The following is a 15,245-nucleotide window of genomic DNA, read 5'->3' on the forward strand; positions in this document are numbered from 1 at the left end:
TACACACACACACATTTATGTTAGAGAATTTATTTATTTTTATTCATCAAAAAATCCTGACTTTTGTGGTTTCCACAAAAATAATAAACAAGAAAAAAATGTTTTCAATATTGATAATAAGAAGCGATATAACCAGTACCAATTACCGATAATAAATGAGCATCAAATAAGCATATTAGAGATGATATGATTTCTGAAGGATCAAGTCACACTGAAGGCTGAAGTAATGGCTGTTCAAAATTCACAAGACTAAATTACATTTCAAATATATTAAAACTGATTTTAAATTGTATGAATATTTTACAATATTTGTTTTTACAGCATTTTTTTTGTAGATAAATGCAGCTTTGGTGAGCATAAGAGACTTCTGTTAAAAAATCTTATTCCTAACTTTTGACTGGTAGTGTATATAATTTGCAACATGAAAAATTTGTTCGGCTGAAATATCGAGAGGCAGCTTTAATAAGAACTATTCTATGGTTTACATTCTCACCTAAAAACACGACACCCAGAACAACATACCAACATCAGTTACCCACAAATGTAATTACCAATTCTGTATTTTACTGTTTCGGTTTTTGGCTAAATGAAAACCTTCAACTTGGATGCTTTGTGGACCAAATTTGTTTTGGTGCATCACTAACCAACTGCATTTTCGCGCTCTCTCAAGGTCTGGTCCACGTACAGCTTGGTCTTCTTGGGCACATTCAGACGAATGCTCTGGGCTATTGGAGGTCCAGGGGCCGAGTCCCTGTCATCAAACACAGCCGTCCTCTTGAGGATCTTCACAATCAAACCTCCTCCTGGATCACACACAGTTTAAGACATCTGAAATGCTTTATGTTCAGCATTATAGTTGCCCTGAACTGCTTAATCTACCACATAACATGCTTTTTCTACCTTTGGTGGTCATTATGAGTGTGCCGTCTTCCCGTCCATAACGTCCGAAACAAATGCTTGTCACTACGTCCTGTAAGACATAAATGAAAGTCTCTGATGATGATTACGATAACATCCTGGAAGTAAAATCAGAGCTGCAGGAACTTAAACTCAGATAGGATTCCGAATGTCACTGGGTTTTGAATTCAAGATGGTTCTTACTGGTGTCTTGATGCTGCTGACGAGATTTTTGTCTCTGTACATGTGTACTTCACAGTTGGCCAGACCCACCAGCACAGCCTGGAAACCTCGTGTGGGAAGGTCCATCAGCGCCATGGTGGTAACGGGGGCTGGCAAATAAGCGGTCCACAGCTTTTTCCCCTACAGGAGATTCCATATGAGAATTTGCATTATCATTTCTGGAGGCATTATTGTTAGTGTGACAGATATGGATTAAATTATCATACCTTTTGAGTGTAACCGTGCAGTGTCTCATGAGTGCATCCTACAACTACATTCTTTCCCATCCTCACCAGTGCCACTGGGTGAGAGGACAGCTCAATGCAGTACTTAGGCTTCGGGGAATCCCTTTAACACACAAAAATTGGCACAAATTAAGGGGCATTTTTCGTTCCATTGACTTCCATTTATATGTATGCAAATGCTGGATACGAGAAATGCAAGCTCATGCAAAAACGTTTCACATTTCACTGCATTCCAAAGTTCAATTTGTTCAAATTTTAAAGACATCTGATCAATAGATTAAGTCACAGAGTGACCTATTAGCTGAATTTAAAAAATGCAAACAATTAAGCTGCAGGTTTTCAGAAAAGTGGAGTATATTCATATTGTATATTTTTACATGCTACAGATCTTGACATCATGCCACGACCGTTGTGATATCTGAAGAAATTTTGCATGCTCAAAGTGCGCCCATACAGACCTATTTTTATGCACATTATATTTACATTTTGCTGATTATATGCGCACATATGCGTTCTCAACTCAGCACGTTGAGTTTTGAAAAGCCTTGTTTCGCCTATTTCAAAATATTTAAATAAGTTGCTATTCGCTCAGTTACCTGCGTAGTATATAGATGTTGCCGTTGCGACATGCCACAGTGATACGGAACTCCACATCAAACTGACCCGTCACATCCATTAGGGTAGGTGTACTGGGAAGTGACATCTAAAAAAACACACAGTTCATTCTTTTGGGGAAATCAGCTTACTTTAGAACTAAATTTGAAGGAAGTCACTTATATTCTGATGAAACTTCAGAGGAGTAAAGCCAAACGCTAATAAAATAATATAGTGTGTAACAAGCACATATGAAGCAGGTGTTGACCTTGTAGAGGATGGTAAAGGCCTCTGGGTCTAATATGTAAACATCACCGTTCTCTGTGCCAATCACCAGGCAGCTAACTGCATCCTCATCTGCCATGTTCTTCTTCAGCGTCCCTATACAGGTAATGACCGTCTGAGACCAACAAAGAGACAAAAGCCCTGTTAGTGCATCTGTTTTTGTTTGTCAATGTGTGATTGATTGCGTATATGTAGATATTGGCACCTGTCTACGTATAGGCTGTTCTTTATGAAGAAGAACGAAATTCTCCATTTCCTGTGGCTCAAGCATGAGGAACCTGAATAATTTACACAAGAAATGCAATGAATCAGTAGGTAAAAAAATGATGATGATATTTCCACTTATATGTTTTTTTTCTGGATGTTAGTTGCAAACTTAGATTTTTTTCTAAAAACAAATTGTGAAAAAGATTATGCCAATCTAAACACTAAGATTTTCTTTTCATCCTTTTAGGGAGTTTTTTTTAGTTCCATTATGATATTAGGACAGTTGTATCACCTTGAAATGTTTTTCTTTACTGCTTTACTTTACTACTTGACTTTCTTTCTTCTGTGGAACATAAATATAAATTTTTTTTTTTTTTTTTTTTTTTTTTAAAGAATATTAGTGTTTTTTTATCCATAAAATGGGGGGTATGTTCTTTTGTGTTAAAAAAATAAATAAATTCACAAGCATTTAAAATGACATGAGAGTGAGCACATGATGAAAATGTTCATTTTCTTGTGAATTATCCCTTTAAATAAACACATTTTACACAATATTTACCCCAACAAAAATAATATTAATATTTGAGGTTTGTTCATTAGTTTATTAAAAAATATGTGTGAAAAAGACCAAGCAACTGGGAACAGTTACTGTTCCTACTACTACAAGTTTCATAGAGGTATATGAATCATATAGTTAAAATAATAATACACTGAAAAAGTTAAGAGAGGAAGAGGTTTTACCGTAGTGATCTGACAGAGAGTGGAATTTCTGCTTTGTCCCTGTTCAAGAGGAATCAATAAAGTGTTGTAACTGTAAAATCCACATGTATTGTATCATGCTGTACTTTACAAGCCATGCAGTGCATTGGGTTTAGAGCCCAAATACAGTACATACTGTACAGTAACTCACCTTAAACCTTCTAACATCTCCTTAAGCGTCATTGGATCAATCATGTCCTAAGCAGCAAAAAACAATCAATAAAATGAAACCACAGTGAAGAGCCTCACAAATGACATAATGCATAGAGCTGAATGTAGATATAGGGTATAGGATGAAGAACAGCTTACCTCCTTGGCCTGACTCCAGACATCCTGCTCCAGAGGGTTCACCTCCAGACTAGGCAGCGTGAACTTGAAATAGGGCCTCAGGTTCTTGTAGACGTAGATGAAGGGACCGGAGGCCACAGCGATGGCTGGCGTTCGTGGCTCGTGCAGGTCCATGAGAAAGGAGACCAGGCCAGTGGGCAGGTCCAGCAGGGTGCTTTCACTCAAAAGACCAGTGCCACGGTACACCTTTAGCTTCATGTTACACACTCCTGTGCCAAGATCACCCACCACCAGCTGGTACACAGACAGACATGACACTTACAATGACTCTTTATTGCCAGTCTACTTTCAATGATGGATTATTGACATTGCTTAAAAAGATCACTCCTTGTTAAAAAAAAAAAAGAGAAAAAAAGTAGACTTTAGATTACTGAAAATACTTGAAAAGTAACATTTTAAAAGAATATAATTACTGAATGTAATGTTTTAGGGAACAACTGCATGTTGTTTTTATTTACAATTAAATAAACATGTAAAAAATGTTAAATTTAAAAATATATTTCTTATATTGTCTATGAAATATGGTTAAACTTTTGAATGTACTGACAAGCATTTATGGTAACTACAATATACTTTTCTGTAATTTCTATTGAAACCTGTATGTCATGTATTTAAACACATTTGTAATAATAATGAAGCAGCAATTGAATACATTTCAAATAAATTAACAATATTAAAACCTTACATATTTTGTATTTAATGTATCATTTCAGATTTAATGTATACTTCTTAACATTATCTGCAAGTAACTTTTTGTAATATGCTTAAGCGTTTAAATTATTGCTGTCAAACGATTAATCGCATCCAAAATAAAAGTTTTTGTTTACATAATATATGCATGTGTACTGTGTATATTTATTATGTATATATAAATACACACAAACAGTATATATTTTGAAAATATTTCCATGTATATATTTATATTAATATAACTGATTATATATTAATATTTTAAATGTATAAACATAACATATTTTTCTTAAATATATACATGAATGTGTGTGTATTATATATACATAATAAATATACACAATACACACACATATTATGTTAAAAACAACTTATTTCGGATGCGATTAATCGCGATTAATCATTTGACGGCACTAGTTTAAATATTTTCTAAATAAACTAATATGAAATAAACTTATGTGCTGTATTATGTTAGTCAACACATCCAAATTTGTGTTAGGAAATAGCAGTGCTGGAAAGGTTACTTTGAAAATGTAATAGCTTACAGGTCACAAGTTACCCTATTTAAAATGTAATACTAGTGTAACTATTTCAATTACTTTATTAAAGTAATGTAACTGATTATATTTGATTGCTTTTTGATTACTTTTACGAATGTTTATCATTTTGAAGCATTTAAACCAGACAGGGTTAACCTTACAGTAGTACTCAACACTGATTACTGTCAGACTTCACAAAATCCTTCACACCATCTCACCTTATTCTCACCATCTCCATGCAAATCTGAAAGAGCTGTGGGAAATAACAGGAAGTATGAGCTAGTGAGTTTGGTGGAAACCGCGGACATGTAACCCTAAGTGAACGTGCAAGTTCATGCAACAGTGACTCACCAATGCAAGAGGAAAAGGTGTATAGATTGGCGACTGGGTCATAGTGAGCATCAAGCCATTTGGAGCTGGCCACTGAACTACAAGAGCACAGGAAAAACTTACTACAAACAGACCATATTAAAAATCATCGCTGCATATGAATTAATTTCTATGCACTGGTTTTGAAAACACTTCAACTCTGTTGTATTGCTGTGCCGCCATATTTGGGCAAAAAAGAGTCAGAACATACGCTCTACTGCTATTATAAAAGGATTGACTTATTAATTATTACATTGTAAGGAAATTCTATACTATATCAATATGCTAACGCCAATCGTTATTTACCGCGATATTTTCGAGAGAACGCCTCATAAATCAGCATATAACTACTCACGTGTCTTTCAGCTCCTGGGAACCAGAGGACATGACGGTTTTGATATTTGATATCTGATATAAAATGCTTTTTATTAGTGATTTTAGGCTGAGATAATCAAACTGCTTGGACCGTCTGCTGTAATCCTCAGATCGGCTTTCCTCGTTCCTGTGGCAACCACTCCAGCGGGAGAGCTTAAGTGCGCTACATCGAAACGCTTCCGACAGGAGTTGTTCATCTTAACGAATAGTTCCGAATTTAAGGGGTCCATGTTTTTACGGATCGTCATAGCAATAAAACGTATTTTTAAAAATACAATTTTATTTTCTTCGGGAATCATTCTAACATGCTGGTTTGGAGCTCAAGACACACTTATTATTATAAGAGTTGAAAACAGTTGTTCTGCTTCAAAAGTTTAGTGTAAAATTATATTTTATTCAGCATTTAACATTTCTATTTTAAATAAATGCCGTGTTCCTTGAACTTTCTATTCGCCGAAGAATTAAAAAAAAAACAACAAAAAAAAACACGTTTTCCACATTAAGCAGCAAAAAACTGTTTTCAACTTTGACAATAATAAAAACTATTAATAACTGAACACCAATAATAATAGAAGAAGAATTAAGCACCAAATTAGATTAGAATGATTTCTGAAGGATCATGTGACACTGAAGACTGAAGTAATGATGCTGAAAATTCAGCTTTGCATCACAGGAACAACAATTGCATTTTCAAAAATATATTAAAGTGTCATTCCACGAAATCAGTGTCTTTTGTGTCCCTAATAAAATAATCAAACATAGAATTAATATAACAACAAATAAATTTGCGATTTAAAAAAAAAAACTTAATAGCCTACTGTGTATTCTTTCATCAATATTATTCATCAAAAAAAGTCAATTAGATATTATTTTAAATAATTTAAATAGCATTTATGTTGATAACAAGGGTAAGGTTTTTGGCCTGTCCCTCACTATGATTTTTTCTTTTTAAGCAGGACTTTTCATTTGCAAAATGAAGGCAAAATTATATAAAAATCACATTGCATATTGTTCTAAATACAGTCTCGTTGTTAAGCAATGTTTTTGGTTGCATTTGTATACATATTTCTATTAAATATAAATCCTTTTATTGGTGTCCCCTGACTTCATGTCAGCCCTGTTACCCTCATTAAAAAACCCTTGTAAAATAATGGTACATTCAAGTGACATCATTTCTAGGAGGTTACATCATCTCTCAACCTGGATTCCAACACTTCACACAAGCACGTTTTTCTCACTCCTCTATAATGTTCTATTTTTGATGATTTATGAGGCTTGGCTGAGGGGGGCATCATGCTGTTACAATATTTAAAATGTAAATTTAAACAATTATTTATTACATTTAAAGGGGTCATAAAAATGCTGTTGCTAAAAAGAAGATTATTTTGTGTATTTGGTGTAATGAAATGTGTTTATGCGGTTTAAGGTTCAAAAAACACATTATTTTCCACATACTGTACGTTATTGTTGCTCCTCTATGCCCCGCCTGTCTGAAACGTGTCGATTTTTACACGGATATCGTCCTCTTTTGGAAGGCCAAACAAAGTAGTTTCAAAGTAGTTTGAGCTAATGCCTATCATTCAGTGGCATATGTGCATCAGTTACATTTTTAGTTAGCACCGTTGGTATTGTTACTATTACTATTGTTGTTGTTGTTAATGACCAAGATAGAATGAACGCATTGTTTTCCCCATAACTCATTGTTAATAATGCATCCATGTTAATTCAATTACAAATAAGAGCAGCAAGGTGACTGCAGACTCTCACCCCAATCTTGCAGTGTTCAAGAAAGTGAAACCCAATTTCAGCATCAAGAGCTTGGTATGGTTTCAGATGAGGTTATAGATCTGATCATCTTCCTTGCCTAATAATTGAACCAGATCAGTATATTTGAAGTTCTGTGAGGGGACACAAACAGATGGACGCATTATCTAATTACAATACCCTTAAGACATTAGATCTCTTAGAAATGTAATGTGTTAAATCAACAATGACTGTTTTCAAAATCAAAAATTGATTTTACTATTGTCATACAACTATGCCAAGTAAGTGCAAAACAATATAATGCAATTTAAAATGGTAAAACTTTACAGTATTGTAAACTAATATGCACAGTGTGCTGAAGAATGTGTGTCCTGTCGTCCATGTTACTCTGTCAATCCTATTTCTGTCATCACTTTCATAAAAATTGTAAAAATGATATTTGATACAGCCTTCCAGGTTTTTCCATTGTAACTTTAACTATATTTTATTTTGGACAACACTATTTTTTAACATCTCTCTTGTAAAAATATATATTTTTCTTAACTGGTATGTGGTCACCCTCCAAAATTAGGATGTTCTTCAAAAGGCACCGATTTCGTGGAATGACCCTCAAGTAAAAAACATTAATTGTATATAGTCATATTGTAATAATATTTCACATTACTGTATTTTTTGATCAAATAAGGACTAAAGAAACAAAACATAGAAAAACATTATATCTTTGCATGTTTGTATAATAACCATATTATTATTGTATAATACATACAAAACAATAAAATCAAATGAAATTAAGTATCAAACTTTATTTTGTACCCCACTCATGAAAAGTGCTGTTTATGATTGTATCGAATATGTTAATTAACCACATTTGATTACTTGCACTTGATAAAAAGTTAATACTTAAAAGGATTTTTTTTAAAACATATAGACTGCATATACAATTCCTTTTTTATTATTTCCCAATGTTTTTACTGTGTCACATTTCTTACAAATTCCAAAGCCATAAAAAAGCCATTTTTAGTCAACTGAGAGATGTACACAATGTTTCTGAGCAGGCAAACAGAATACTGTTAAACATAATGTTCACAGAAACGTAAGAGGGGTTCCCAATTTCTCATCTCCAAGGTAGCGTTTAAGGAATTCGCGTACTTCCGGACTGAAAAGACTTGTATGGTAATCTCTAGTGTGTGAATCAGACTTAGGCTTCCGGGTGTCCTTGCACAGGTCCTTCACTCCCCAGCTGACAATACCCACCTGTTCAAGATTATTCAGATATTATTAAAACAAACATCTCTCAAATTAGACATGAATAACAACAATTTAGTCTTCTGAAGAATGATGCATATTATTTGAAATGGCTCAGTGTACTGTTGAAAGGAATCAGCAAACATGAGAAGTGATTCAAAAACACACCTGGACCATTCGATTACCAGGAACCACAAAATGTAAACTAATATGCACAGTGTGCTGAAGAATGTGTGTCCTGTCGTCCATGTTACTCTGTCAATCCTATTTCTGTCATCACTTTCATAAAAATTGTAAAAATGATATTTGATACAGCCTTCCAGGTTTTTCCATTGTAACTTTAACTATATTTTATTTTGGACAACACTATTTTTTAACATCTCTCTTGTAAAAATATATATTTTTCTTAACTGGTATGTGGTCACCCTCCAAAATTAGGATGTTCTTCAAAAGGCACCGATTTCGTGGAATGACCCTCAAGTAAAAAACATTAATTGTATATAGTCATATTGTAATAATATTTCACATTACTGTATTTTTTGATCAAATAAGGACTAAAGAAACAAAACATAGAAAAACATTATATCTTTGCATGTTTGTATAATAACCATATTATTATTGTATAATACATACAAAACAATAAAATCAAATGAAATTAAGTATCAAACTTTTTTTTGTACCCCACTCATGAAAAGTGCTGTTTATGATTGTATCGAATATGTTAATTAACCACATTTGATTACTTGCACTTGATAAAAAGTTAATACTTAAAAGGATTTTTTTTAAAACATATAGACTGCATATACAATTCCTTTTTTATTATTTCCCAATGTTTTTACTGTGTCACATTTCTTACAAATTCCAAAGCCATAAAAAAGCCATTTTTAGTCAACTGAGAGATGTACACAATGTTTCTGAGCAGGCAAACAGAATACTGTTAAACATAATGTTCACAGAAACGTAAGAGGGGTTCCCAATTTCTCATCTCCAAGGTAGCGTTTAAGGAATTCGCGTACTTCCGGACTGAAAAGACTTGTATGGTAATCTCTAGTGTGTGAATCAGACTTAGGCTTCCGGGTGTCCTTGCACAGGTCCTTCACTCCCCAGCTGACAATACCCACCTGTTCAAGATTATTCAGATATTATTAAAACAAACATCTCTCAAATTAGACATGAATAACAACAATTTAGTCTTCTGAAGAATGATGCATATTATTTGAAATGGCTCAGTGTACTGTTGAAAGGAATCAGCAAACATGAGAAGTGATTCAAAAACACACCTGGACCATTCGATTACCAGGAACCACAAAAGTGGCCCCACCAGAGTCACCTGTTGATGACATGCACAACATTCTGAGTTCAGATCTTTTAGCAAATTCAATTTATTAAGAATAGGGACACTAAGGATATGACATTTTATGATGATTCTAATAGTATCATGGTAGATTACTGCCAAATATTATGTCCCCTTGCAAAAATCCAAACTCACCTTTGCAGGCAATATCATCTACATTAGGTTCAATACCACCGCTGCACAGAAAATTATCTGTAACGATATCTTTAGCATTTTTCGCAGTAATTCCGTCAGCTTTTTTGGCATCTTCAACACAAGCATCCCGCTGAAGAAAAGGGACATATCAATTTTAGACAAAAGAAATTCATAACTGTTGAGCAAAGCATGCATTTAATTAGGCTTTTTGCTTATAAGTTCATTACTCCTTTGAGTTCCATTATTAAAAAATCAAGCTGTGATATGAAACCACACTAATGAAACCACAAATGAATAAAAATAAAAAGAGAGCAAGACAGTGTCCACTATACAACATATCATTACCCATTTTCCCTGCTTGATTGTGATTTGTTTCTTCTCAATGCTTTTTCCCATGACCGACATGAAAGAAGCTTTCACAGTTTCTGCACTCATTAGCTCTTCCTCTGTAAAAACATAGTTAAATGTAAATAAAATATATGTTGTATTTTAGCAATGCAAGTTTTTATATATATTTTGTATTGCCACTCATTAATGTAAAACATTATATCAACTGTTCTATTTAAAATTGTATTTTGACAATTTAGTAGAATAATTGAATAACTGATAACAGATAAAGCAGAATCCAAAGAGATTTATCTGAAAGGTAAGTTTATCATTTATATGCAGGCATATGAATATTTACATATGTAATTGCCCATATTTATTTGAAGATTTGTCATAATAGCAACACTATGAATGTAATTGAATGATTTCACTCAATTAGGATGTAGGTATAGGATTTAATTAGGCCCACTTGGGCCAATTCTGGGGGGCCATCTTACTCCAAGGGTCCAATTTAATCTTTTTAGTTGAAAATTAAAGCTATCATTTCTACATGTGTCCACAAATCCTTCATTAACATATAAACACAAACAAATTGATATTCAACATAATATAATGTCATAGATCACTATTTTCCAGAGACCTGGATCTTTCAACCTCCAAACTGACTTAATCTCACAAATGTTGATATTCACTTAAAGTGACAATATTAAGAAGAGCTAGAAGAGAACTATTCATTAAAAGTTCTGAGATGAGATTTTGGGCTGTCTATGGTCAAAAGAAAAAAATATGATGGGTGGGTCATGTAACTAATACACATGCAATATTTCTGACAGACATATCTGTTTGTAACTCACGATGTTTTCTGCATGTTCCTTCTCTATCTGAAAGTCTCAGAGCTCCACTTGTTTCCTTGGTGCAGGGGATGCAGATTGGCCTGTAGAGACAAACATGATATGCATTGATTCATGACACAATTTTAACACTTTTTAGTAGCATAAAATAATGCATGTCATGTTGACAAGCTGCGTTCCTCACCGAAGAGCAAGATCCATAATTACAGGGTTCTCCAGCTGAATAAGAGCCACGTCAAATTCATAATATTCAGGTATTCCCACGTTCTGTTTTGCTGCAACGTCATAGCGAGGATGAGGTATGTAATCTTTCACTTGTATTCCTAAGAAGAGAAAAGGAAACACCACTGATGAGGTTTACACCATTACATGTAAAAAAAAGAACTGTATTCTAAATCATTCTCAATATTACCTTTAATATCTGAACCCAAATCAACAGTTATCCTATCAGGTGTGTCACCAAACCTGAAGCAGTGAGCCGCTGTCAAGATAAAGCTTGAAGTGACTAATGACCCCACGCAATTTGAAATCTTTCCATTGTTGCGCTGCAAAATCATCAGAGAGGGACTAAATATTTAGTTGAAATATTTAACAAAGAATGTTAAAAGAACTAGCATGGTTATGCTAAGCCATTTATTTGTCCACATTTTAACCAGAAATAAGACTAAGATATAGAAATACCCACAGTCACACTGATCTTTGCCAACCAGGGGTATTGATGACGTTTGTGGGAATCAGTGCCATCGTCGTAATCTCTGTAAAGTCCACATAATGTTACACTGGTGCCCTCATCTGTTCAGGCAAGGAAAACAGGAGAAACTTATATATTGAATATACTGACTGTGCTTTGCAATGGATGTGGAGGACAATTATTATCTTAAAATTATATTTTTACCCAGCTTTTTTTAGCTTTTTACCCAACTAAGTGCATGTTTCTAAATGGAAAAAACATAATGAAGTACCAATCATGCCGTCAAATGTCTCCTGCAAATCATCCAAGTTCTTAAGCTTGAAGAAAAACTTCTCATTGCCCCTGTCAGTCTTCAAATCATTAATGTCCTCAGAGTTCACATCATCTCCCATTCCAAACACATACAGGTCTGCACAAAAAGGTATCACAATAATAAAAAAAAAATTAAAAAAAGAATTGAGCTGTATTTGAAAATTTGCTTAATCTCAAAGATCATTCGTGTTCTTTCTCACCAAGGTTTTCCTCCTCCTCTGAAGGAGTATTTTGTTTTACAAGATCTTTGATCTGGTCCACCCATTTTCTTGGATTACCACCCATGTTGGCCTGACCTAAAGAGTGAATCATAAAAGTCATAATTTTATTATTTTTTAACATCAAGAGCAAAAGGCCCTTGAACAGATTCAGTGCTAACCACCAAGTATAAATATTGCTATTATTTTTTTTTTTTTTACGATTCCAAATCAAAATTGAAATAAACATCATCATTACCATCAGAGAACATGATGACGATATGTTGGGTCTTCTTGAATTCCTCTTTATTCCTCATCTGCTCTATTTGCATACTTTCTAAAATGCTCCTATAGGCCTGGGCGATATTAGTTCCTGTTCGATCACCTTTACCTGTTAGTCACAAAACCATCGGGATTTTAAAATATGTCCTTAAAGACAAGTTATGAAATATTTTACTCTCAGACTGACCACACCGAACAAACACATTTCAATTTTTGCTGTAAGAATGACCTTTAAATCAGACCTAAACAAAACACTTACTGTTATATTCATAATCCTTCAGTCTTTTAAGAATTTCTAACAGATTATTTTTTTGCCCGCTTTTGAAGTCCCTCATGGAGACTATCCATGCAACATCTGTGGCAAAAATCAGGATCTCATAGTTTGGGGAGACTTCGTAATAACTGATCTGTTGGTAATGATCATAGGTTCACAAAGTTTCATTAGGAATATAAAACACGACATTCAGAGAAGAGATTTGAATGGGAAACTAATAGTGTGCTAGTAATGGGACATAGGCAGAAATGTCAAAGAATAGATAGCCAAAGGGTGTGACTGTGTTATCAACATACTATTTATCTCATATACCTTTTCTATAAGTGTTTTGATGACACCTTTTGCCTTTTCAAAGTCCTCTTCGTCTATGCTATCAGATACATCCAGAGCAATGTAGATATCAAGCTTCCCCCCATTACCCACTCGTATTCTTTTTCCGTACTGATCTGAAGACACAGGGAACAGGTTTTATACAAAATAAGTAGTGGTAACCAAAAACTATATGCTGCCTTACAGAGGAAGAAGACAGTGTGAGTTGCACAAGACTACCTGTTCCTTCATACTGTTGAGAAACTGCTAGATTTGACTTTAGAGAACTGCTGAAACCCTCTGATGCTTCCTCTGGGCTGTCGTATGTGAAATCAGCTGTATTTACACAACAACAACATTAGCAAAGCTGAATATGTACTGCATTGCATTTCAAATGAGTAAGATGAAAGGTTTACCGTAACATTGTGGCTCTGTTCCTGACCACTGGCCATTCTCCTGACAGACTCGCTCCTTGGAACCAATCAGAGTCAATTTATTTTCACAGCGGTACGTGACTTTGTCATCTATATTAAACATGTGGCCTGTTCTTGTAGAGCCAGCGGGAATCCCAGGATCAGGACAGTGATCAGCTGTTTGAAAAAAGGAACAGGCAATGGAAGCGAATGAGAAATTATGAAAAGCAAATTGTGACTCAATCTTTGCTTATTCTTCTAAAAGGGCTGACATTGTTTATTTAATCTGTAGAGTATTCATGAACCAGGAAACTGACAGCATTTAAAGACTTCCCACTCACAGTTTCTTCCACAGACTGGTGTGCCTCCACTCCATTTCCCATTCGCCTGGCAAACTCGAGTCCTCGAGCCACGGAAATCGTAGCCAGAATTACACGAGTAGTGGGTTGTGTCGTTCACAAAATACTGCCTCTGATATGGATACACCTCTCCATTTTTGAAACCACGAGGATCAGGACATGTGATTTCTGAGATAAAGGATTTTTGTGTGCGTGTGAGTAGCCTGTGTTGTGTTTTCAATTATGAATAAGTGTATGTTCATGTTTTGCTTACTCTTGCACTCTGGTTGTTTTCTTTTGGGCAACGGGTTCCATTTTCCTCTGATACAGTGACGGATCCTGATGGCTGGGTAATAGCCTTCTGAACAGTTGTATCTTACAATGCTCCCATCTTTTGAGAAAGAAAAACTCCCTCCACTAATACTGAGATTCTCATCAGGGCACGAAATAGAGGACGGAGCACCTATGAGAAATATAAGAGGGCCAGATAAAAAAAAATAAAAAAAAAGGTGTTGCAAGAGTGCACTGTAAAGAACACAAAATGTTCTAACACAAACTCTTAAAAATAAAGGTTTCAAAAGGGGCTTTTACGACAATGCCATAGAAGAACCATTCTGGGTTGAAAAAATCTTTCAGTGAACAGTTCTTTCTCCTGAGACCCTGTGACCTCATATGAGGACATTATATTTTGGTGTATTTCTCTGAGACTATACATGCCACAGTTTTAAGTCTGGATGTCCTGTACAGAGCACATTCAGTGCTTTTCAGAGATACGAAATGTTTGGATGTTTCACTATGACCACTCCCTCTCCTTGGTCTTCAAATATGTCTGATATTAATTTAGTGACACTCTTACGGAAATATGATAATATTTTGTAATTATCATTTAAATCTGTCTAATTTTTAAACTGTCTGTCATAAATCAACATCTCAGGAAAATGTTATGGGGTTTCAAATCAAAATATGACTTTCTGTTACGAAACAGGATGTTGATTTCATACATGTCCTCATATGAGGACACCGGGACTAAAAGCATGTTTATTAGCATTTTGGGAGACATAACAAATGAATAGGGAAATAAAATATGTTTCAATATTCTATGAAATATTATATATTATTATGAAAATCTTGTCAAATATTACTCCCATTATTACACTTCTTTTTTCATTACATGTTGCCCCAAAAACACATTAATATGCAAATTAGATTTAGTTTATAGATAC

General features: G+C 34.4%; 2 protein-coding genes and 1 long non-coding RNA gene across 3 annotated transcripts in view; 1 reads left to right on the forward strand and 2 right to left on the reverse strand.

Annotated features, from left to right (window-relative positions):
* The window catches only part of LOC107693830 (Bardet-Biedl syndrome 1 protein-like), a 13,068-nt gene extending 7,380 nt beyond the window's left edge, over positions 1-5,688 (reverse strand). Inside the window, exons 1-13 of the mRNA XM_016493356.1 lie at positions 5,511-5,688; positions 5,138-5,214; positions 5,005-5,039; positions 3,519-3,791; positions 3,361-3,407; positions 3,192-3,230; positions 2,449-2,521; positions 2,227-2,358; positions 1,961-2,067; positions 1,347-1,467; positions 1,102-1,260; positions 901-970; positions 645-803 (exon numbers count right to left, since the gene is read on the reverse strand). Of these exons, the coding sequence (XP_016348842.1) occupies positions 645-803; positions 901-970; positions 1,102-1,260; positions 1,347-1,467; positions 1,961-2,067; positions 2,227-2,358; positions 2,449-2,521; positions 3,192-3,230; positions 3,361-3,407; positions 3,519-3,791; positions 5,005-5,039; positions 5,138-5,214; positions 5,511-5,542 (1,324 nt within the window). The 5' untranslated portion in view covers positions 5,543-5,688. The remainder of the gene's footprint in view (positions 1-644; positions 804-900; positions 971-1,101; positions 1,261-1,346; positions 1,468-1,960; positions 2,068-2,226; positions 2,359-2,448; positions 2,522-3,191; positions 3,231-3,360; positions 3,408-3,518; positions 3,792-5,004; positions 5,040-5,137; positions 5,215-5,510) is intronic.
* A 3,538-nt stretch (positions 5,689-9,226) lies between these two features.
* Positions 9,227-15,245, reverse strand: part of LOC107693822 (complement factor B-like) — a 7,867-nt gene continuing 1,848 nt past the window's right edge. The window contains exons 2-18 of the mRNA XM_016493345.1: positions 14,297-14,485; positions 14,026-14,211; positions 13,688-13,861; positions 13,512-13,607; positions 13,275-13,408; positions 12,948-13,095; positions 12,666-12,797; positions 12,410-12,505; positions 12,169-12,306; positions 11,892-11,998; positions 11,619-11,751; positions 11,391-11,529; positions 11,210-11,289; positions 10,374-10,474; positions 10,029-10,158; positions 9,820-9,869; positions 9,227-9,660 (exon numbers count right to left, since the gene is read on the reverse strand). Of these exons, the coding sequence (XP_016348831.1) occupies positions 9,490-9,660; positions 9,820-9,869; positions 10,029-10,158; positions 10,374-10,474; positions 11,210-11,289; positions 11,391-11,529; positions 11,619-11,751; positions 11,892-11,998; positions 12,169-12,306; positions 12,410-12,505; positions 12,666-12,797; positions 12,948-13,095; positions 13,275-13,408; positions 13,512-13,607; positions 13,688-13,861; positions 14,026-14,211; positions 14,297-14,485 (2,204 nt within the window). The 3' untranslated portion in view covers positions 9,227-9,489. The remainder of the gene's footprint in view (positions 9,661-9,819; positions 9,870-10,028; positions 10,159-10,373; positions 10,475-11,209; positions 11,290-11,390; positions 11,530-11,618; positions 11,752-11,891; positions 11,999-12,168; positions 12,307-12,409; positions 12,506-12,665; positions 12,798-12,947; positions 13,096-13,274; positions 13,409-13,511; positions 13,608-13,687; positions 13,862-14,025; positions 14,212-14,296; positions 14,486-15,245) is intronic.
* Positions 10,573-15,245, forward strand: part of LOC107693843 (uncharacterized) — a 9,153-nt gene continuing 4,480 nt past the window's right edge. Inside the window, exon 1 of the long non-coding RNA XR_001634795.1 lies at positions 10,573-10,583. This is a non-coding gene — a long non-coding RNA (uncharacterized LOC107693843). The remainder of the gene's footprint in view (positions 10,584-15,245) is intronic.

The sequence above is a fragment of the Sinocyclocheilus anshuiensis genome, unplaced genomic scaffold, assembly GCF_001515605.1.
Source record: "Sinocyclocheilus anshuiensis isolate Anshui unplaced genomic scaffold, SAMN03320099.WGS_v1.1 scaffold817, whole genome shotgun sequence".
Lineage (NCBI taxonomy): Eukaryota > Metazoa > Chordata > Actinopteri > Cypriniformes > Cyprinidae > Sinocyclocheilus > Sinocyclocheilus anshuiensis.